This window comes from Bombina bombina, chromosome 5, assembly GCF_027579735.1.
Source record: "Bombina bombina isolate aBomBom1 chromosome 5, aBomBom1.pri, whole genome shotgun sequence".
Classification (NCBI taxonomy): Eukaryota; Metazoa; Chordata; class Amphibia; order Anura; family Bombinatoridae; genus Bombina; species Bombina bombina.
In genome coordinates, this window is record NC_069503.1 from 587,409,282 (window position 1) to 587,433,430 (window position 24,149).

General features: G+C 33.4%; 1 protein-coding gene across 1 annotated transcript in view; it reads left to right on the plus strand.

The window, feature by feature from the left end:
* Positions 1-19,855, plus strand: part of HECW1 (HECT, C2 and WW domain containing E3 ubiquitin protein ligase 1) — a 416,305-nt gene extending 396,450 nt beyond the window's left edge. The window contains exons 25-27 of the mRNA XM_053714546.1: positions 1,929-2,043; positions 4,429-4,627; positions 19,719-19,855. Coding sequence (XP_053570521.1) covers positions 1,929-2,043; positions 4,429-4,627; positions 19,719-19,830 — 426 coding nt within the window. The 3' untranslated portion in view covers positions 19,831-19,855. The remainder of the gene's footprint in view (positions 1-1,928; positions 2,044-4,428; positions 4,628-19,718) is intronic.
* Positions 19,856-24,149: the final 4,294 nt, after the last annotated feature.

A 24,149-nucleotide genomic window follows, 5' to 3' on the forward strand; every position in this document is an offset into this window, starting at 1 on the left:
GACATGAGAGAAACGTGATCAGCAGCTGAATCAGTCAGAACTGTACTTGACACTTAAATAATGAAGAGTCTGTCCTGACAGACTAGAAGTCACTTGCAGATTTAGAGAACCATAATGCACAGAAAACTCTATAGGAAATGCCTTGTATCATATTTAAAATGGTGTGTAATGTGATACCTCCCTATTTGATGTCAGTGTACCTTAAAATATGTCGCTAGCTTTGTGGGCATAAGGTAGTGCTACAGTGGCCAGCGTGGCATTAGCTGTCTCAGAATTCTAGAGAAGCTGTGCACGCATAAGACTGTCTAGTGCTAAGTGATGGTAAACAGATCTGGAATGTTAGTTAAATTACAGATGGAGTTTAATACATCAGTTGTAATGAAGATGCACTTTAACTTTTTAATATAGATATGAATTTCAAATACCCCGCGCTCCGCCATCCACTTCCAAAGTACATTTTGCTATGAGCTAAAGGTTTCAAATGTTCTCCAATCTGCGGTCTCCCCTTTGGGCGCCTTTTGTTGTAACTAGAGCGCTGATTGGACAACAATTCAAACCGTTAGCTCACAGAAAAATTTACTTTTGAAGTGGGCAGCAGAGTGCGGGGTATTTGAATTTCATATCTATATTAAAATGTAAGTTAAAGCACAACTTCATTATAACTGATTTATTAAACTCTATCTAAAATATCACTAAGATTTCCAGATCGTTTTTTATAAAGGGTAGAGTTTACCATCACTTTAATATGTCATACTTTTCCACTTAAACGTTTGTTATATTGTGTCCTTGTTGAATCAACTCATACAAAAACCTTTATTCCAACTGCTTGGGTCCAGAAAAGGTTTGGATTTCTAGAATGTTTGTATCAATCAAATGGGACAGCTTAGAGAGGGGATGAGACCAAATATTAACAAGATCTTATGTCATTTAGGCCGCAAGCAGGGGGTGTCAATCAACCCGATCGTATTCAATCGGGTTGATTTCTGTCCGCGGCCTCAGTGCAGGCAGACAAGTTATGAAGCATAACTGCTTCATAACTTCTGTTTCCGGCGAGCCGAAACAAGGGGCATCAAGCTCCATATGGCTTGATAAATATGCCCCTATGTGTGTGTTTGTTTTTTGGTATGTTGGGGTGGAGAGTGAAATTGCATGGGGGGGGGCAAGAAAATGTTTGCCCAGCGTCCAATCAATATTAAACGGCCCTGGTTATTGTTAAGATTACTGCAGCTTTTACTGTATCTTTACACTAACCTTGTCTCATCATTATATGTTAGAAGTGCTGCAACTTTAAGCTCAGCTCACCACACCCTCTCTGGGTGTGTCTGGGTCTCTGTGACATCATCAGAAGCCATGTTAGTTTTACTGATGAACCTGTTGGTGAATAAGCCATGTGGTTGTAGCTAAATAAAAGTTATCTAAAGTTCCTGCTGCAGAGTCTTCATGATATGTGCAAGACACATCAGACACAAGGTAACAGCACACAACTGAATGTTCTAATCCTGACTACACAGAGAACATAACAGCTGGCGACGAGGATCTGTGGTCTGACCCTATAATGGCACTTATTGGCACCTTAACCAAACTTGCTTTGGGAAAAGCTCTCAAAGTCAGTAATGAATAGTTTTTAATTATAATTTGATGACTCTGCAGGAGATAACAACTTTAGACCACAAGTGATTAAAGCCTGAAATAATGTGTTTATTTTAGAAAAAAATGACATCAAACACTATTTTGTGCATTGGGGGTTGACTGTGTTTCTGCTTTTGACCTAACCAATGGATGCAACCTCTCACATGAGATTTCTATTTATTGTTCATCATATATGCTCTGTACTCTGGAGAATAAGATGTAATCACATTACGGTTTATATGATCTGATAGGATGCAAATGTTATTTTATTTGCGTCATTAAAATTGTTTCTTTTTTAGGTTGTAGACTCAAGACTTGTATCAGTGTTTGATGCAAGGGAACTGGAGTTGGTAATTGCAGGAACTGCAGAAATAGATCTTAATGACTGGCGCAATAACACAGAATACCGGGGAGGTAATATTTTACCATCTGAAAAGCAAAATATATATTGTATAGGATGTAATTAATAAGCTGTTTGTATGACATTTACCTGTTAATATCCATCTAACTGTAACTTATTTACTTATATGACTTTTATAATATTTTCTTCACCATAGTGTGGTAGCAGTTGTGTAAGTATACAGTAATGATGAATGGTTATATTACAGACATTTTAAATGGACATGACACCCAAAAAAAATATTTCATGATTCAGATAGAGCAGAGCTTTCCAAACTTTTCATGTTGGTGACACACTTTTTAGACCAACATCATTTCGCGACACAGTAATTCAGTTGTACTAGCAAACAGGAGGTTAAACTAACTTGTTTTAAGAGATACTGAAACAAACATAAATTATATAATAACAAAATGTATTTACAAGTAACAATAAGTATGTTCAAGAATTAAAAAAAAGTTTAATAACACCAATAGCTACTTACTATTTTAATGGGATGTATGAGGTTGATGGGATGAACACAGTTTCTGAATATTTGGTGGAATATTAGATAATGACACTCGCATTTTATCATCAAGCATTTTTAAGCTTCCACTTCCTATCCATATATCAAGAACAGGAGCAGCAATGCACTACTGGGAGCTAGCTGCAAAAAAACCCAACCCTTTGACTTCTGACTTCAGCTCAGCGTTTAAGATGCCATCCTTAGAGCTCTGCGAGTCTGACTGACTACTGCATGCACTGCAAACACACTGCTGTCCCACTCACTGACTACACATGCAGTCACGAGCCGATTGAGGAGACTACACGTGCAGGAGCTAATGTGCCACCAAAGCCGCCAATGGGAATAGTTCCCGCTGAGCTGCGCCAATAGGTTAAGATGATCTGTGACCCACTAGGTATCAATCACGTGTCAACCATGTGATATGCGTAGCATTCAGGCAGAAAGTCAGAAACCCAAATTTTTTTTTAAATTCTAAACAATTTGTGTTGAAGCAGGGACACACCTACACACTGCTGCTGACACACTAATGTGTCCCGACACACAGTTTGGAAAGCACTGAGATAGAGCATACCATTTTAAACAACTCTCCTATTTACTTCTATTATCAATTTTTCTTTGTTATCTTGTTATCCTTTGTTAAAAAGCAGGCAGGTAAGTTCAGGAGAGTGCACGTGTCTGCAGCACTATATATGGCAGCAGTAAGAGCACTAGATGGCAGCACTATTTCCTGTCATGTGGTGCTGCAGACATGTGCACGCTACCTATCTAGTATATCTTTAGCAAAGAATAAGATGAGAACAAGAGAAGCAAATTTGATAATAGAAGTAAATTGGAAACTTTTTTTTAATTTTATTCTCTATTTAAATCAAGAAAGAACAATTTTGGGTTTCATGTCCCTTTAAAGCAAACATTATATGCTCTAATTTGGAAGAGTTGTAGCTCTGAAGATGAAAAAGGCCAGTGATTGTTGGCTATGGGCTCCTGCTACTTCCAGTTGTTTCAAAGTCTGTGTTCACTGAATAAATGCACTTTTAACTATTTATTAAACCAATCAATCAATCAACAATGTATTGATTTATTTGTTCATTCAATATACAGTTATTTATTTATTTTTATTTTTTTTAAACACTTAAAGGGATATGAAACCCAAAATTTTCCTTTCATGATTCACAAAGAGCATGCAATTTTAAACAACTTTCTAATTTACTTCTATTATCAATTTTTCTTCATTCTCTTAGTATCTTTTGTTGAAAAGCAGGGACACATGATTAGGAGCCAATCGATTTCTGGAGCACTATATGGCAGCAGTTTTTCAAGAATGTTATCCATTTGCAAGATGGCGGCACTGTTTTCTGCAATGTAGTGCCCCAGATGCCTACCTAGGTATTTCTTCAACACAGAATATCATGGGAACGAAGCAAATTTGATAATAGAAGTAAATTGATAACTTTTTTAAAATGGTATGTTCTGTCTGAATCACCTAAGAAAAAATCTGGGTTTCATATCCCTTTAATAAATTAACAAATACATTAATTTCACTGATTCATAATTAGTTAATTAAACTGGCATTTGTCATTCGTTTGGAAATTAAAACAAATAGTAACAAAATTAAGCTTTTTGTAATTTGCATTTGTGTTTTCCACAGCATAATTATTGTTAATTCTTATTGCAAACATCCAATAAGCTAATCAGATACACTTTATTTGCCATAATAAAGCTGCACAATTTAAAGTTACCCTAACAGCTGTGATAAAATAGAACAAAAACTTTTTGTGAACAAGAAAAATAAAATGGCGCCGCTACTGACAACTTTATTGACTTTAAATATTTGTAATTGTGATTTATTCCTCTCTTATATATTTTCGGTTTTAAACATTACCCATCTTGTTGCTTTCAGGTTACCATGATGGGCACATTGTCATCCGGTGGTTCTGGGCAGCAGTGGAAAGGTTTAACAACGAGCAGGAGGTTACGACTCTTGCAGTTTGTTACGGGACATCTAGTGTGCCGTATGAAGGATTTGCAGCTCTTCGTGGTAGCAACGGCCTGAGGCGCTTCTGTATAGAAAAATGGGGGAAAATTACATCTCTTCCAAGGTACTCTTAACCAATGTCCAAAATAAAGAGCTTTTTTTATTTGTTTTTTTATACAATGATTACATTGAAAACAGATTCTCGGGTGCCAAAATCAAATTTAAAATGGGGAAATTTTTTCCTACATTGGCCAATCTACCACAGAAAAATGCATCAACTCAAAGACAAGGAAGGATAAATCTATAAAATAATTCAAATTTCCTATCTTTTCAGTTTAGTATCTGAGTTTGCTTTATTGCACTATACAATATATCTCAGTTCACATTTCATAAACAAAACCATTTTCTAGAAAATGAGTGTGTGTATGGGTGTTTGTGTGTGTGTGTTTATATGTGTTTTTGTATGTGTGTGTATCTATCTATCTATCTATCTATATCTCTCTCTCTCTCTATATATATATATATATATATATATATATATATATATATATATATATATATATATATATATATATATATATATATAGGTGTGTGTATGGTGTGTTTGTGTGTGTATATATATATATATATATATATATATATATGTGTGTGTGTGTGTGTGTGTGTGTGTATATATATATATATTTATATATATGTGTGTGTATATATATATATATATATATATATATGTGTGTGTAAAATAATGTAATATATATTTAAAATAATGTAAAACATGTATATAGCTGTCAAATCATTAGAATGTTCATCTCTGATTGCAATTAAAGGAATGATTTAGTGTAAATATAAAATTCTCAATTTCTTTAGAACACATTTCCGTTTTTCTTTTTCTTTTTTAATCCACGTAAAGTGTTTAAAGGAATAGTCTAGTCAAAATTAAACTTTCATGATATAAATAGAGCATGCAATTTAAAGCAACATTCTAATTTACACCTATTATGAATTTTTCTTCGTTCTCTTGATATCTTTACTTGAATGTAAGCTTAAGAGCCGGCCCATTTTTCGTTCAGCACCTGGGTAGCGCTTGCTGATTGGTTGCTACATTTAAAGACCAATCAGAAAGTGCTACCCAGGTGCTGAACCAAAAATGGGCCGGCTCCTATGCTTACATTCTTACTTTTTCAAATAAAGATACCAAGAGAACGAAGAAAAATAGATAATAGGAGTAAATTAGAAAGTTGCTTAAAATTGTCTGCTCTATCTGAATCATAAAAGTTTAATTTTGACTAGACTATTCCTTTAATAAAGTGTTCTACTCCAGATGATGATAAGGGCTAGTAATTGGACAATACTTTTTGTATTATCATATTGCTAACACATTGTTTTGTAATCATCACTAAGCCATGTCACAAGTTAATAAATAGAAACCTGATTCTTGTATTAAGCACATTTTAGTATTTAGCAGATAGATGTAAGAAATGCTAAGAATATAGATATGAACTGAGAAAAGAAAGTGTGAAACCATTCAGTCTTCTCATAAGCAAAATATGTAAAGCAAACAAAAAGGGTACTATCAATAGCATTAAAATATAATAAAGCTTAATAAATATACTATAATGCTAAATGTTAAAAACATAAGCATTAAAAGGACATAATACTCATATGCTAAATCACTTGAAACTGATGCAGTATAACTATAAAAAGCTGACAGGAAAATATCACCTGAGCATCTCTATGTAAAAACGGAAGATATTTTACCTCACAATCTCCTCAGCTCAGCAGAGTAAGTTCTGTGTAAAAAGTTATACTTCACCTGCTCCCAGCTGCAGGTAAAAATAAAAAAAAATGAAGAAATGAACAGCAGCCAATCAGCATCAGCAGTGCTGAGGTCATGAACTCTTACTGTGATCTCATGAGATTTCACTTAACTCTCATGAGATTTCATAGTAAGCTTCCTTTACCTGATTGGTGAAATAATATGAGAGTTCACGAGGATCATCCCCTAAGATGTCCCAGGACAGACATACTAAAATGCTGCTTAGAAATCCTTTACAATGGGAGGTGGCTACTGAGGAACTTTTGAGGTAAAATATCTTTCTTTTTTACATAGAGATGTTCAGGAGATATTTTCTAGTCAGCTTTTTACAGCTATACTGCAGCTCTTTAAAGTGTTTAAACATTTGGGTATTATGGCCCTTTAAGGATTTAAAACAATACATACTTTTCATAATTTAAATATTTATGTTATTAAAAGAAAAAAGCTGATCTAGCTTACATCTAATAACATAACTCGTATGTTTTGGAAAACATCTTAAACAAATCCAGCTTTTTTGTTGAAAAGCATGAGATGGTTTCACAACCATGGCAACAAGCTATATAAAAACATGATCATTTTTTTTTCATTTCATGTTAGAGTGTGAATATGCTATTTAGTCCCAAATTAGTATAAGATCAGAATGAAGAAGCAGGATGTAATCAAAATGCCAGCCTGAATGCAGAATATTAGCCATAATTCCCATTGCTACACTGGCACTCTTGAAATCCAACTTTCTAGCTAGCCATGTGTTAAAATATTAAACTGCATTTGGACTTCCAAACTATCAGCACCTTCAACAATGCTGAACAGAACTTAAAGGGACATAATACTCATATGCTAAATCACTTGAAACTCATGCAGTATAACTGTTAAAAGCTGACAGGAAAATATCACCTGACCATCTCTATGTAAAAAAGGAAGATATTTTACCTCACAATCTCCTCAGCTCAGCAGAGTAAGTTCTGTGTAAAAAGTTATACTTCACCTGCTCCCAGTTCACGAGGCTCATCCTTTCAGCTGTCCCAGGACAGACACACTAAAATGCTGCTTAGAAGTCCTTTACAATGGGAGGTGGCTACTGAGGAACTTTGAGATAAAATATCTTTCTTTTTTACATAGAGATGTTCAGGAGATATTTTCCTAGTCAGCTTTTTACAGCTATGCTGCATCACTTTAAAGTGTTTAAACATTTGGGTATTATGGCCCTTTAAGCCTAGGTGGGGGGGGGGGGGTAAAACTCTGAATACTTTGTACCAAAAAGTTTAGAGAACTGCTTCCTTATTAAATACCTATAAACAGTCCTGGAAATTCTGTAACTATTTTAGTTCCTGCCACTACCTTTTTTATTTTAGTATTGGATTCAAGTATTCACTAACACTTCATTATTCAAAGATGGTAGTGCTTGTCTTTCAGTGTAGAATGAACTGATAACATTCCTTAAGCAGTCCACATCAAGCCATGATATCCAGACCTCCAATCACACCCCATATTGGGGTAATGTCATATCAGAAATAGCGTTTTTGAAGCATCAAATATTTAACCAACAAATCATTTATATTTCAAAATCTTTGCAAACGTGGGCTCAAATTTTTTCTTTATTTTACTAATTGATGGGTTTTGATTTCATTAGAGCAGCTGAAAACATTTTCTGAAGTAGGTTTTATTGGTTTGATAAATTTGCAACATAGACCCCTATGCTCCTGGAAGCCCCAGTGCATTTATCAAAAATTAATTTCAAGACTAATCCTGTTATAAATATGCGCTGTTTATATTCATGAGTATTTTGTTTTGTAACCCTAGGATTGTGTACTAATAATGTTTTGTGGGTTTTGCGCTAATTGCAGCCAGGCAACACCACTTGTAAAAATCAGACAGGATTGAAGTGGCGCTCCACGAAATTTAGCTCATCTTTTTCTCAATGCCCAGAGAGAACCTGTCATTCTAGACTCATGTGCTGGGACCTAGTTCCGTATTTATGGATAAGACCTACAACACCACCTGATCAAACTAGGGGTTGTATGAAGAGTTTATGCCCAATAAATAAAAAGTATGCATCTCAGATGCAGGATAATTTATACCTCACTTCTGAAACAAAGATATATAAAATGACCAACAATGGGATATTAAAAAATATTATACATAAAATTGTACGAGAGGACAGTTTATATTGTATGCACCTATCTTTACTATCCACTAAACTAAATATGGATTGAAGAATGCAGAAATTAGCCTTTCACTTTCAGCTGAGAGTCCACAAGGGCCATATTATGAGCGGAGAGCTAACAGTTACACGCAAGTGGGTGTTTATTGCTCGTATTGCAAGTTAAAAGTAAACGCGATTGCTTAAGTACAATTGAAGTTAATGTGCGTCGAGTTAGCGCGTCCTCAGAACTCTGGTTAACTGTTTCGCGAAACAAAAAAAGTGTCTCAAAACACATCAAAAATACCATTACAAAGTACAATTACACTCATAATAACACCATCTTATAAAATTATTAACAAAAAATATGGCTCAAAGCAGGCAATGGGCATTAACATTGCGATACACACACATATATATATATATATATATAATATATATATATACATACATCTCTAAAGATGTAAATGTATGTGTATATACTGTATGTGTGTATATAATATATATATATACATCTCTAAAGATGTAAATGTATGTGTATATACTGTATGTGTATATATATATATATATATATATATATATACATCTCTAAAGATGTAAATGTATGTGTATATACTGTATGTGTATATATATATATATATATATACATCTCTAAAGAGTGTAAATGTATGTGTATATACTGTATGTGTATATATATATATATATATATACATCTCTAAAGATGTAAATGTATGTGTATATACTGTATGTGTATATATATATATATATATATATATATATATATATATACATATCTAAAGATGTAAATGCATGTGTATATACTGTATGTGTATATATATATATTATATATATATATACATCTCTAAAAGATGTAAATGTATGTGTATATACTGTATGTGTATATATATATATATACATCTCTAAAGATGTAAATGTATGTGTATATACTGTATGTGTATATATATATATATATATATATATATATATATATATATATTATATATATACAGTGCCCTCCTCTAATATTGGCACCCTTGATAATATGAGCAAAAAAGGCTGTGAAAATGTGTCTTTATTGTTTACATCAATAAATGAGGGAATCAGGGATACAAAACAGAGTGCAAACTCAAATGTTCCCTAATATCCTCTAGGAGGCGCTAGAAGTGACCAGGAATGACAAAATAAACATACAATGCAATTTATCAAGTGATATCTGGATGGTGAAATGACTAAATGTAATTTACTTGATATAGCAAAAGACTGGTATATAGACAAACATATTACCACTGGGTAAATGTAAAAGCAAAAAAAAGTCCAAATAGGGTGTCAGCTTGGGTCCTTGATGCTGAGAAAAACGTATTTGATTGTAGAGGGAGTTCAGGAGGCAGCTCTCTAACAGCATACGATGATGGACGATCTGTTATAAAGATATAATAGATAGAGGCGCCAATAGTGCAGATCAATAAGTAATCTCAAGGGTCACCAGTAAGAGATATACACAGGATACTCACTTGTGGCAAAGGCACTCAATTATGCCCATAGAAGCAGGCTGGATTTTAACAGCAGTCCAGCTAGCTGATCAAGGCCTCACGGACAGCTCCAAGATGCAAGGGATCATCAGGTCCAGAGTATATGCCCAGAAAGGTATACAGGTAGGGTCGGAGGGTTAGGGACTCACACCCCAATAGTAGCGTAGCACCAAGATACAGTAGACACTTCAAGTGGTAAATAAAAAACAAATTTATTTAAAATTGTAAAATACACAACTCTTTTATTCTTTATTGTTTAACCTTTTGATCTTTTGTTCAAAAAATACACAAAATACTCTGCTCACATGAATATCAAACAATTGCAAACAAACACAGGTTTATAACAAAAAAATATTGGCACCTTATTAGTCAATATTTTGTGCTACCTCCGTTTGCCAAGATAACAGCTCTGAGTCTTCTGTTATAATGCCTGAGAATATGCAGTCGTGTTTGCGCACGAGTATGGTGTTAGGTTTTTCCACTTTTTTGCTCCGTTGACTTCTATGGGGGAATAGGTTATTATACGAGTCAGGTTAGCGCGCAAGCAATAACTTTTGGCTTTCAACTCATAATAAGAGCGCAACCCGATGCGTCCAAAAAGCTTACTTCTAGCACAGTTAACGCTTGAGCAGGAGCATAAATAGCGCTCCACTTGTAATTTAGCCCTACTTCTATTTTAATTTTTTTTTTAATTCACATGACAAAATAAATATTCCTAGTGTTAAATGCTCTTACAAAAAAAAAAAAAAAAAAAAAGATTTTCGCCAGGCTTCTTCAACGTTTAAAGTTAGGTTTTTTTTTTTTAATGTTTCATATATTTATCAAATTAAAAAAGACCAATGCTTCAAAAATTGTTTTGACAGGTGTAATATTTATATAAAAAATACACTTATTCATTAGCACAAATCCAACCACAGAGTTTATAGATGATAATATTTCCTATGGTTTTTATATAACATTTTTTCCATCTCACTCACTGTCATTTGACTTTCTGAGGCAAGAGCAAAACTCTTTCCATACATTAAGATTTTAACTATCAGAAAATATACATCAACAACTTCCTTTTAAAGTACTGCATATTATTTAGGGTCACATATAATAAACCAAATTCATGAAAGCTCTCTACCAAGATACCCATAAACTTATATAGGCAGATAGAATCAAGCACTGCAAGCAGACAATAGCTCAGGTACATAAATACCCATTGTTATTAATAATTAATAACTGAGGTATTCACACATGGATATCATATTATGACAATATATATCTATTTTGTGGTATTGTATGATAATGTGAGGTACAACATCAAATAAAATACAATATTTTAAAATTAAATACATGTAATAAATATTTAAATGTTATTTCATTATAAGTTTGTTAAAGGTACAAAAAAGGACCCGATTATCACAAAACTTCAAGTCATAGAGAATAAAACATTTTTTTTAAAGGGACAGTAAACATCTTGAGATTGTTTATAAAATTTTGAGTTATGTGTAAATAAAACAAATATATTTTCATTATTTATTTGACCTCCTTCGTGTAATTTAGCTCTGAAAATTAAGCAATTTTTAATTCTTACAACTTGAAATGCACCCTGCTGACTCCTCAGCTAACTCTGCTACATATATATCCTAAATGGCTACCTTTACATCAGAACAAATGGTGGGGGAAGTTTGGCTATTAAAAACTAATTACAGTAAAAAGGAAAGTAAATTGTTTTAAAACGTTAAGACCTGGCTGATATGTAATTCTATAACAACACAACAGAAATGTCTTGGAATTACAAGGTGTTTTACTGTCCTCTTAAATATTATATTATAATGTTTTGTATCTCAACTTTACATCCTGTACCCTACTTAAAGAAACACTAAACATTTTGGAACCTAGGTTACACTGCAGGTATCTGAAGAAGATTTGTTGCACATGCACAAACAAGTCAGCCATGGGCATCCACAACGGAGTGCATCTGCCCCCCACTGGATTATCCTCCCCACATGGAGTATAAATTGCAGAAAAAAAAGGCAATTGAATGGCCGTATGTTTTTTCTTTTCATTAGCCTGACTGTAGTTTTCAGTTTTAGAGAAAGAATAACATATTCTGGGAGTTATATAATATTCTGGAATTTCTTGTTCACTATTTCCCTCTCAGTATTGTGCCACTACAGTTCTGGACTCCCAGCATGCATTGTACAGTGGTGGTGATTGAGCTTCCTGGAAGGCAGAACATTTTGCGTGAGGTGACGCCACCTTCTCAATGCTGTGTGTGCTATGAGCCATGTAGGGGCTTCCACTCTCACCAGCTAAAGTTATATCTTGCTGTCTGTTTGACATACTTGACACTCCGTCAGAGGGTCATGGGTCTTACAGCAGGACAATGACCCAAAGCACACTTCAAAAAGCACCCAGATAATGGTTTAAGACAAATCGCTGGAGAGTACTGAACTGGCCAGCAATGAGTCTAGATCTCAATCCCATAAAGCACCTGTGGAAAGATCTCAAAACAGCAGTTGAGAAAAGGAACCCTTCCAAACTGAGAGACCTGGAGCAGTTGGCGAAAGAAGAGTGGTCCAAAATTCCAGTAGAGAGGTGTAAGAACTCATTGATGGTTACAGGAAGCGATTGATTTCAGTTATTTTTTTCCAAGGGGTGTGCTAACAAATATAAAATTGAGGGTGCCAATAATTGTGTCCAGTCCATTTTTGGAGTATTGTTTGGAATGTGTCAGATTTGGCTTTTTTTCCCTCCACTTTTTTATGTCATACCAATACAAACAAAAGAAATAAACATGAGAATGCCTAAACATTTGTAATTGCAACAATTTTTGGGCGAAGTGGTGCATTACTCTGACAGAAATGCTAATTTTTTGGCCATGACTGTATGTCTAAATATGTATGTGTGTATTATGGATGGGCAAATGTTTCTAAACATTCGAAATTTAAAATTAATTTTTATACATTCGTTCGTTCGAATCGAATTTTCGAATGTTCACATAACATTCATCTTTGAACTATCAATTTGTATCTATCATCCATCATTAGAAAGAGACTTTAATACTCTGCTGACTAGGGAGCGCTGAATATCCTCTGTTTGTTTTCACATAACATTCTAACATTGATTTTCGAATGTTTCGTTTTTTTAATTTTTCGATTAATATTCGAAAATATTCGTTCTTATAATAGAAGGGTTGGCTTTGATATTATATTCAATATTCAAATTCGATATTTATATTTCACATTCGATTTCGAAATGCAATATTCGAGTTCGATTCTATATATCACATTCTATTTCGAAATGTAATATTTGAATTCGATTCCAATATATCAAATTTGATTTTGTTATGTAATATTCAAATTCGATTTTAATTTCGAAATAGTATTTCTAAGCTACAATTTTCTTTTGTAATGTAATATTCAAATTAGTTTTTATAATTCAGTTATCTTATAAATATTAGAATTTTTTAATATTTGAATTTAAATATTCAAATCAACTTATTCCCTCCCATATGTAAATGTTGTAGTTGTTAAAATTTCATTTGACAAGGTTTAGTTTTGGACAAAAGGGACGTACTGGTTTGGTGTCTTGTTGGAATATTTTGATACTGATTTTTTTCTATATACTACTATTATCTATCTATCTGCTCCTGTTGGCATCTTTTATTTTTTATTTTTGTGTGGACACAACTGTGGAGGGTGGATCTGCACACCATGAGAAAACGCATTTTTTATCTTCATCTTCAATCAATTTTATATATTTTTGGAGAGGTAATATGCTGTCTATTATTTTTTATAGGCAAAAATTCAGGTGATAGTGATAGGGTGGCTACCTGCTTTTACTTTGGTGCATTTATTTAGTTGTATTTTTTCTAAGAATTTAATTTGAAACATTATTCATCTTTATATTCATTGTAATTTTGTAAGTCTATTCTACATTAGTGTTTCTTAACCAGAAGTGGCCCTAACAGGTCCATATTTTCATGATGACTTAACTAGAGCGACTAGTAAAATAATCAAGTACCTATGGTGAGAGCCAGTAGTTACCATAGTTACTGATTATTTTACCCTGTGCTCCAGTTAAGACATTCTGAAAATATTGCCTAATAGCCTAGGTTTACTTGAGGATTGTGGTTGAGAAGTAGGTAATGTAGTGTGGGTTGTGTTTTAACTGTGCTAGTCCTGCCTTGTATCTGGGTACTATTGAATGGGCATTGGCAGCCAGTGATGCTGACTGACTAGGGTCTAATTTATATTTGTAGACTAGATTTTCTTTTAGATTTGTGAAGTATGATATGTTAAAAAGATACATTTTGATACATTTCGAATATTAGATTTCAATCGAATGTTTTTGAATGTTATATTCGATTTTCCAGAGTCATATTTGAAATAATGCAATCCATTTTGATTTTGAATGTTCATACAAAAAATCGAATATATACATTCGAATTTCAAAAGTGACATTCAAAAATCGAATATACACATTCGAAATTGAAAGTGACATTCAGAAATCGAATATACACATTCAAAATCGAAAGTGAAATTCGAAAACTGTAATTAACATTCGAAAATAGAATTTTCGTTCTTATCAGCATTCGGATTTGTAATTCCAATATCGGTAATAACATTTGTTCTAACATTCTAATTTGAAAATTTACACATTCGCCCATCCCTAGTGTGTATATATACACATATAAATACATATGTACACACATATAGACATATATATATATATATATAAGTACATTGGAGCACTTTGTAGTTACGTAGATGAAAACGTGTAAAAGGCATATTTATGCAATATTCACATTTAATAAAGTGTTATATTGTGTATTTACTGTAAATATTTCACATTCCCCTGTTCTGCACATAGCAGAATATATTATATGTAATTATAAATAGATATTCTTATCTGTATATATCTATACCTATATATAATCATGTGTATATATATATATATATATATATATATATATAAATATATTTGTGCAAAAAATCATCAGATATATATAGAAATATGTATTTATTAATAAATATGACATATGGGAACAACATTGGAATGTGAAATATTCATATTTTTATGTCGGGTTAGCGCACTTGACAATATGCGACTGTGAGAATTTGCGCACCAGTGGGGTGTTATTTTTTTTTTCTACTTTTTATGCTCCATTGACTTCTATGAGGGGATAGGTTAACGCATGTGCGATATTCTAAGTTCAGCTTTTTATGCTTGTCGGGTTAGTGCACGTGCAAAAACAGAAATATTAGACATTTCTTTACATACTGGTATAATATATGTATGTGTGTGTGCAGTTTGAGTTCTACTTATCTTTCAAATTAAATGTGACATTTTCCAACTTAATCCTTGACAGGCTGTTTAGACCTTTATGTTAGTATTGAATTATATCAATGTCTAATTAATGAAATAATTTCCTCAGAACAATAGGTGTTCATTTTTTACTACAATAAGTAGAACTGAAGTGTTTAAAGTGTTTCCCGTACGCACCCCAGGCCTACAACTTTGAGTCATTTGTACAAGTAACTTTGTGTTCCTGTGACCACAACCACTTACAGGAAATAATTGTTGCCAGTAATCAACATTATAAAGACCTTGAATTAAAGGCAGTTTCACTGTATTATGTTGCCTTTCATATCTCGTTATCAGTCTTTACAATATCTGCATATTTATAAATATGTCTGTGAAATAGTCTCTTAAATATCCTGTCTTATGTTGTTTAATGCAGCCTATTCACTAAAGATCAGCGTTTTTAGTGAATACGCTTTATAGAATATAAGTACGACTGTGAAAGTAGATTGTTCAGTTTTAGAGAACTTAGGGATTTGACTCATAATAAAACATCTGTTTATGTCCTTTAAACAGTGATTACTGATCTAAACAGCGCTCTTAAAGCCATCTAAAATTCATGTATTCATTTTGTTTGCCTTACATTGCAATAGCCACTTAATGTTTGGTAGTCAGGACACTATTATAGAGATGTTTATGCTGCTTAATTAACATCCAGGTGCACGCAGTACTTTGCACCTGGCTGTTAATTCTAAACACAGTATTTTAGTATTTCTCCATTACTCACATGTCTGTTATTGCTGTAACCCTTTTTAACCTTTATAGAACATGTTAGCAGCTAGATTTGCAGGGTTGATAGTGATGCAATGCGACTAACGAATGAGAGGATGTCATTTGTTTCACTATAATGACCTTTAAAGGGACAGTCTAGTCAAAATTAAACTTTCATGGCTCACATAGGGCATGTAATTTTAAACAACTTTCCCATTTACTTTTATTATCAAATTTGCTTTGTTCTCTTGGTAATCCTTGTTGAAAGACTAGACCTAGGTAGGCTCATATGCTAATTTCTAAGCCCTTGAAGGCTGTCTCTCTATCTCAGTCAGGGGTCAAGTCAAGCGGGAACGCATGGGAACGGAGTTCCTGCACTATTTTTGCAGGTGGAACTAAGTTCCCTCTGGACAGAGAACAGAAATGCTTCAGTAAACACTGAAGCTGGTGGTGGAAGGAGCTAGAGCCACAGTTCGGTTAGAAAGTGAGATCCTCTAGTAATGGGCAGTAGCACTACCTACAATACACTAAATGCAAGTCCTGTCAGTGGTCCTGCTGTGTGTAACATGGTGCCTAACATTTCTGTGTGGCTTCCCCTCAGCAGAAATAGGAATGACTCTAGACTCTGTGACAGAGGAGGATTCTCAGGTAATCTTTCAACCCTTCATTAGATTTAATTTGCTTTTATTAACCAAAGTGTATGTACATATAAAATACAGTGTGTGTGTATGTGTGTGTGTGTATATATATGCCGGCCCATTTTTGGTGAACAAACTGGGTTGTCCTTGCTGATTGGACAGCACCAATAAACAAGTGCTATCCATGGTCTGAACCAAACATTTGCTGGCTCCTTAGCTTTGATGCCTTCTTTTTCAAATAAAGATAGCAAGAGAACGAAGAAAAATTGATAATAGAAGTAAATTAGAAAGTTGCTTAAAATTGCATGCTGTATCTGAATCATGAAAGAAAAAATTTGGGTTCAATATCCCTTTAATTGTGAGGGGGGTGGAAGTCTTGGTGAGTTCCCACACTTTTTTTTGTAGGACTTGACACCTGATCTCAGTGCATTTTGACAGTTGTATACAGCTAGCCAGCACTAGTTTATGTGTGTCATATAGATAACATCGAGCTCACTCCTGTTGAGCTATTTAGGAGTCAGCACTGATTGGCTAAAATGCAAGTCTGTCAAAAGAACTGAAATAAGGGGGCAGTCTACAGAGGCTTAGATACAAGGTAATCACAGAGATAAAAACGTGTATTAATAACTGTGCTGATTATGCAAAACTGAATTGATAATAAAGAGAGTATCTATCTTTTTAAACAATACAAATTCTGGAGTAGTCTGTCCCTTTAAAGGTAAGTCGTCAAAGCACTGTTTTTCCTAAAAACATGAAGCTATCTATGCCTTTACATAAGACTGAAAGATGGAGGCATTTGTGTTAGATAACTTGTGCTTTAGATGTATTGCTGCAACAAGATAATACTATTTGTGAATAGAGGTTTTAGTTATATCTTGTATGTGCTCAAAGAATGAATGTTGAGAATCTGTTGTTGATGTTAATGCAGAAGAGAGGTTGTTTAGAGCGAAGCAGTCCATGAAAAGTACTGTCTCACACCCTTGTGCTAATTTCTCTCTCAGTGAATCAACTGGTGTTACTAGGACCTCATAAATGTAACACCCAGCCAGACCCCCCCACCCCACCCCCCCCCCCCCCCCCCCCCCCCCCCCCCCCCCCCCCCCCCCCCCCCCCCCTGTGTCTTAGATAATGTCTTCGTTTTATTGGGTGATCTCATCCTTATGATGATTAAATTACATATTTAACAGAGTAGGAATAGCATTAACTAAATATGTTAAAACACCTTGGTAAACATTGATAGGACATTTAAACATTTTATAGTACTGTACCAAGGTGTTTAATTACCTGTAGTTAAAAAACAAAGAGAAAAAAACTATATTCCACACAGTCATTAGCTGCACATTTTTGGCACATTTTTAACTGCTCCTAAGTGACCTCAGCAGAGTAGGAAATCTATGTTACAATATGGGGGGCGCCCATTACTTCACTAAAACTTTACATATATATTTTTTTCAATATAACTAATATGACTTTAAAAAATAGATCTGCATATATCATTATAAGGCTATTTGATTTCAATATATTATTACATCTATTATTTATATAGTGTCAATGTCTATTTAAAGGGACAGTCAAGTCCAAAAAAAAAACTTTCATGTTTCAAATAAGGCATGCAATTTTAAACAACTTTCCAATTTACTTTTATCACCAATTTTGCATTGTTCTCTTGGTATTCTTAGTTGAAAGCTAAACCTAGGAAGGCTCATATGAAAATTTCTAAGCCCTTGAAGGCCGCCTCTAATCACATGCTTTTTAATTTGCTTTTCACAACAGGGGAGAGCTAGTTCCTGTAAAGCCATATAGATAACATTGTGAGCACGCCTGTGAATTGTGGCAGACACTGCACTTATTGGCTAAAATGAAAGTCAATAGATAATAAATAAAATATCATGTGATCAGGGGGCTGTCAGAAGATGCTTAGATACAAGGTAATCACAGAGCTAAAAGGTATATTAATATATCCGTGGTGGCTGTGCAAAACTGGGGAATGGGTAATAAAAGGATTATCTATCTTTTAAAACAACAAAAATTCTGGTATTGACTGTTCTTTAATGGAAAGTTTAATCTAAAACAGTACCCAGGCCAGATATTCATGATATTTTAAAGGGACAGTCTTGACCCAATACATCATTTTGATTACTTATTGTTACATACCAGAGAAGCATCCAGCAACTGGTCCCACATCTATAAGCTTGTAAGAAGTATATGAAACTTTTAAATAATCATTATTTGTTAGTAACTGAAAATGACAGACAAGCTCCGCCCACCTATTGCATGTATATTTTGGTATTTTAAGTTTCTCCAATCACCATCAACTCTTAAATAAGTTTTCCTACTCGCACATGCTGATTTGTGCATGTGCAATTTGAAATAGTTAACTGAAAAATATTAAACATACACTGCTAAACTGTCATACAATAAAACCACTAACTGGACTGAAGAAAGCTTTAGGCGGAGCTTGGCAGCCATTTTCGGCTGCTAACAAACGATGATTATTTAAAAATGTCATGTACTTCTTACAAGCTTATAGATGTGGAACCCATTTCAAGATGCTTGTCTGATATGTAACAATAAGTAATAAAGAATAAATATTGGGTCTAAATAATATTGTCCATGTAACTAGAGCACAGGTGAAATAATCAGCTGATCAGTAACCATGGTTACTAACATGCTCTCTCCCATCAGCTGTTTTCATCTATACTCTAGTCCAGCTATCACAAAAATCTGACCTGTTAGGGGTTCTTGAGGACTTGCGTTGAGAAACTCTGGTCTAGACGGCATTTCAATCTGTATAATTAATTTATTTATAAATTGCTGTATTTGTAATGGCCAAAGTAATGATGTCTTGTCAGGCATGCAGAGGAGTGTCTAGATCTGTGGGAGTTGTCCTTATCTGTGATCATTAGTAGGAAGTGCACAACATAAAACTCTTGTACTAGTTTCAGTATAATTGTAAAACAGATTTCATTTAACATTATTAAGGTAAAAAAAAGTTTTTTTAATAACATGTTTTTTTTCATTTCTTACAGGGCACATACATGTTTCAACCGGTTGGATCTTCCTCCCTATCCTTCATATTCAATGTTACATGAAAAGTTATTAATAGCCGTTGAGGAGACAAGCACCTTTGGACTTGAATAAAATAAACTTATGGGATTTTTCCTGACTGATGACTCCGCCATCCTTTTCCACAGACACGGGTTGTCTTTGTGGTCCCTGTTTTCACTTTGCATTTTTTATTTTTCCTTTGTTGTTCTTGTTACAAAGCAAGCTACTTATAAACGTGCATGGGGAACTGGTTCCCTCCGAGGCCCAACCTTATTGCTTTCCTCCTCAGAATTCCGCAATCCACAAAGCTGTATGCAATATATATATATATATATATATATATATATATACATATATATAAAAACAGGACTTGAGGCTTTGTATATCTCTGCATACCTTCAAAATAAAGAAATTAAAACGCAGCTGCAAATTGCGTAACATACTCAAGCTTGGTTTTCTCTCTGAACATATACAAAATGGGTTCCCTAATCAGTTGTCAAGAGAGTCTGCAAGATCATGTTCCTAGTTTTTCACAGAAACATTTAAAAATATTTCAGTATTGTGTTTGTTCTACTCAATTAAGCGTAATTGTGATCTCTTTTGTTGTCACTACCACGTTTGAGTTCCTTCTGCTGCAACAAAACCACTTTGTACGGACAAGAAGACTAGATGATATGGAACACGGGGGGTCAGACTTGAGTGAAATGGGATCTACTTTCTTAGAAGAGTATGTCCGCGTGATCTACTTGCACGCTAAATGTTCTGTTTTTTTACCTGAATCATAACTTACTCATGCAATATAACTGTTTAATATTTGATGTCACACTTTTAGTGCATATGTGCAAACATGTTTACACTTTTTTTTTGTGGGGAAAATCACAATTACCACTGGTAGATCATAGTGATCTCTATTTATTTATTTTTTTTGGTACACTTTATTTGGAATATCCAGCCAAACAACTCATTTAGGATGTTCAGTGTAATTGAAGTTTACATTTCTGCAAAATATGTTGCTCTTCTGATTGTCCAGAAATGGGTGTCACTGATGTACAAAAAAAAAGAAGTGAATACGAGTATATTCTGTTGCACTAACCATTTATCAAAACTGAATATTGTCTTTTGTGGATTACCCTTGTGAGCACATATTTTCATGTGGTCTTTTGAGACACATGTTGAGTTTTATTAATGTGAAGGGATGAACAATGATTTTAAAAAAGTATAACGATCCAGTTTCTACATTTCCAAAAACTTTACCAAAAATATCTTTAAATCATCAGAAATCCATATTATATATTATTTAGATACATTTATTGCTAAGACCCATATGTTAACTTTTTGGTTGTTTAGTTCATGGTAATTTATGGCCTGTTTTATCAAAGAATCATAAAGCACATTCAAATATCACAAATTAGTCATAAACAATTGAATTGCTTCACCACATATCCAGTTTAAAAATGGAATCTTAGGATAACTTTCCTTTATTTTAAATATTTTTCCATTTAAAAGGAGTTCTGTCCAGGAATATAAAGCAGCATATCATATTTGTGCTGGGCATGTGTAGCAATACACCATGTAACTGAGCGTGTCTTTGCACTGCAATCACATTATATTTCTTTAAATAAAGAAAAAATTACATGTAAGTACAACCAGGTACACTCATATACGTCCCCCATATAATGACCAACAATTTTACCTCACAATTTTGTTCCTTTATAAATAATATTTACTAACTCCAGCATACTATTTTAATTGAAATAATACATTTTCTTTAAATTAGAAAAAATAATTATAACAGTGGTTTTCAGCTTATGTTCTATAGAACTCTTGACAATTTGGGGAGTGGGTGGCATTGTGCATTTTGCCTTACTCTGTAAATATATAGAAATGTCAATACATGTTTTTTGCTACAGTTATAAGCAACGGCATGAAAACACTGTTAAACTTTGAACAATTAATATACCATTGCAATAGTATTTTTTATGGCTATATAATAGTTTGAGATTCGCACAATATTTATGTTTCTTATAGTTTTAATCAGTCACGGTACATTTGAAAGGGTTACTCATTGAAAAGCCACAAACTAGCACAGAGTTGTCCAAATGAATTGTCCAGAACCCAAATCATATGCAGTTCTCCTGAAAAATAAGAAGCCAGATCTTTAAACATACATTTCAGCCAGTCCAATAAAGTGTAGTTGTATGAAATGATATGGCTATTGGCATATTCCACAGTTTTCCCAAATATAAATTCTTCTTAAATATTTTCTAAAAATAGGAAAAAAAAATACATTCATTTTTTAATAGCATATTGGATTCATGAATGTTTATACTATAAGATTATTCTTTTTTTTTATTTGTGGTAATTAAACTGAATATGGAAAATATCTGTCAAACCTCATAACACTCTTTTTCCTACCAGTATGAAACACAGACCAAAACGTTTTACTTTATTTAAATGCTTTACAAATTATGCAATGGAATTAAATCTACTCTCCTATATATTGAACACAATTTTAAAAAATATGAGAATTATGATAATCTGTATTATTATTATTAATAATGTACAGGTAGCCCTCAGTTTACGCCAGGGTTAGGTTCCAGAAGGAATGGTTGTAAATCGAAACCGTTGTAAATTGAAACCCAGTTTATAATGTAAGTCAATGGGAAGTGAGGGAGTTAGGTTCCAGGCCCCTCTCAAAAATTGTCATAAGTAACACCTAATACATTATTTTTAAAGCTTTGAAATGAAGACTTTAAATACTAAACAGCATTATAAACCTAATAAAATAATCACACAACACAATATATAATTAAACTAAGTTAAATGAACAAAAACATTTGCTAAACAGCAAACCTAATAAAATAATCACACAACACAGACTTTACTTGCATTTTTCTGCAAACAGTTCTTTCTATGCATTCCAATCTGGACTGATTTATAGACAGGAAGAGCTTGTTCTTTTGCAAGCTGCTCAATAGCTCAGTTCTGGTTAAACAACTGATTAATTTCAGCTTGCTTGGCTTGCATATCTTTGCTGTAATACAAGTGACAGCTCCACCTACTGGCTATTTTAATCAATGCACTGCTTCTCAATGCTTTTCAATAGCAGTGACATGACTGAAAAAAAGGTTGTTATTCTGAAACGGTGCAAATTGAACGTTGTATACCGAGGGCCACCTGTATTTTGGATTAATTTCTCATTTGAAATAAGGTTAAACTGTAATACTTTGCAAACAATTATTATTTCTTGCCATTAATGCATCAAACCTAGAATGGAATAATCACAGTGTTTGCCAATTTTATTACACATTTTAAGAAAAAAATAAAATAAAAGGAAATTTAAATTCTCAGTGGAGAGAGAAACATGGAAAAAACATAATATAGCTGTAGTTAAAAGGACAGGTTGCAACAGTGAGTAGAAGAACAGGTTTATCAATTCAGTATCAGCACAATTATTAGTCTCATTATGAGATCATATGATTGAGATATGTTGTATAATGAAAGGTAATAGGTATATAAATTAACATAAGTTTACATTATACATTGCTGCCTAGTAACAGCAGCAAAACCTTGTTAAATGGTCATTGTAGTCAATTCTCCCCTTTCATCTAAAAAAAAAAAGCATTTAAAGGGACATGAAACCCCCAAATTTTTCTTTCATGATTTAGAAATAGCATGCAATTTTAAACAACTTTCTAATTTACTTTCTATTATCTAATTTGCATCCTTCTCTAGATATCCTTTGCTGAAAAGCATATCTAGATAGGCTCAGAAGCTGCTGATTGGTGGCTGCACACCCTAGATGTCTCGTGTGATTGGCTAACCCATGGGCATTGGTATTTCTTCAACAAAGAATATCTAAGAATGAAGCAAATTAAATAAAAGAAGTACATTTGAATGTTGTTTAAAATAGTATTCTCTATCTGAACATTGAAAGAAAAAATATGGGGTTTAATGTTCCTATAAAATTCTATTTATTTATATACATGTGTGTGGTATATATAATATATATTATATATATATATACATATTATATATATATATATATATATATATATATATATATATATATATAATATAAATCCCCATTCTATTGTCAGGCTAGCAGTTGTGTGTTCTTCTCCACCATTAGAGCATTGTGAATTGTCTTTATTAACCAGTAAGCATTTGTGGGAGATACACAATTGATACTGCTCTGTCAGTTTACATTTAAAGGGACATTTTACACCTTTAGATTGGGTTCTATAAAATTCTCTAATTATGGGCCAGGTTACAAATGGCACACTATTGGATTTTTTTCACTTGCTCACTAACTGCGCTCAAAGTAAACTTTTAACTTGGGTGGGGTTAGCAAAGATATTACAAGTTGAAAGTAAAAAAGTTCGGACCAGATTACAAGTGGAGCGCTCAAT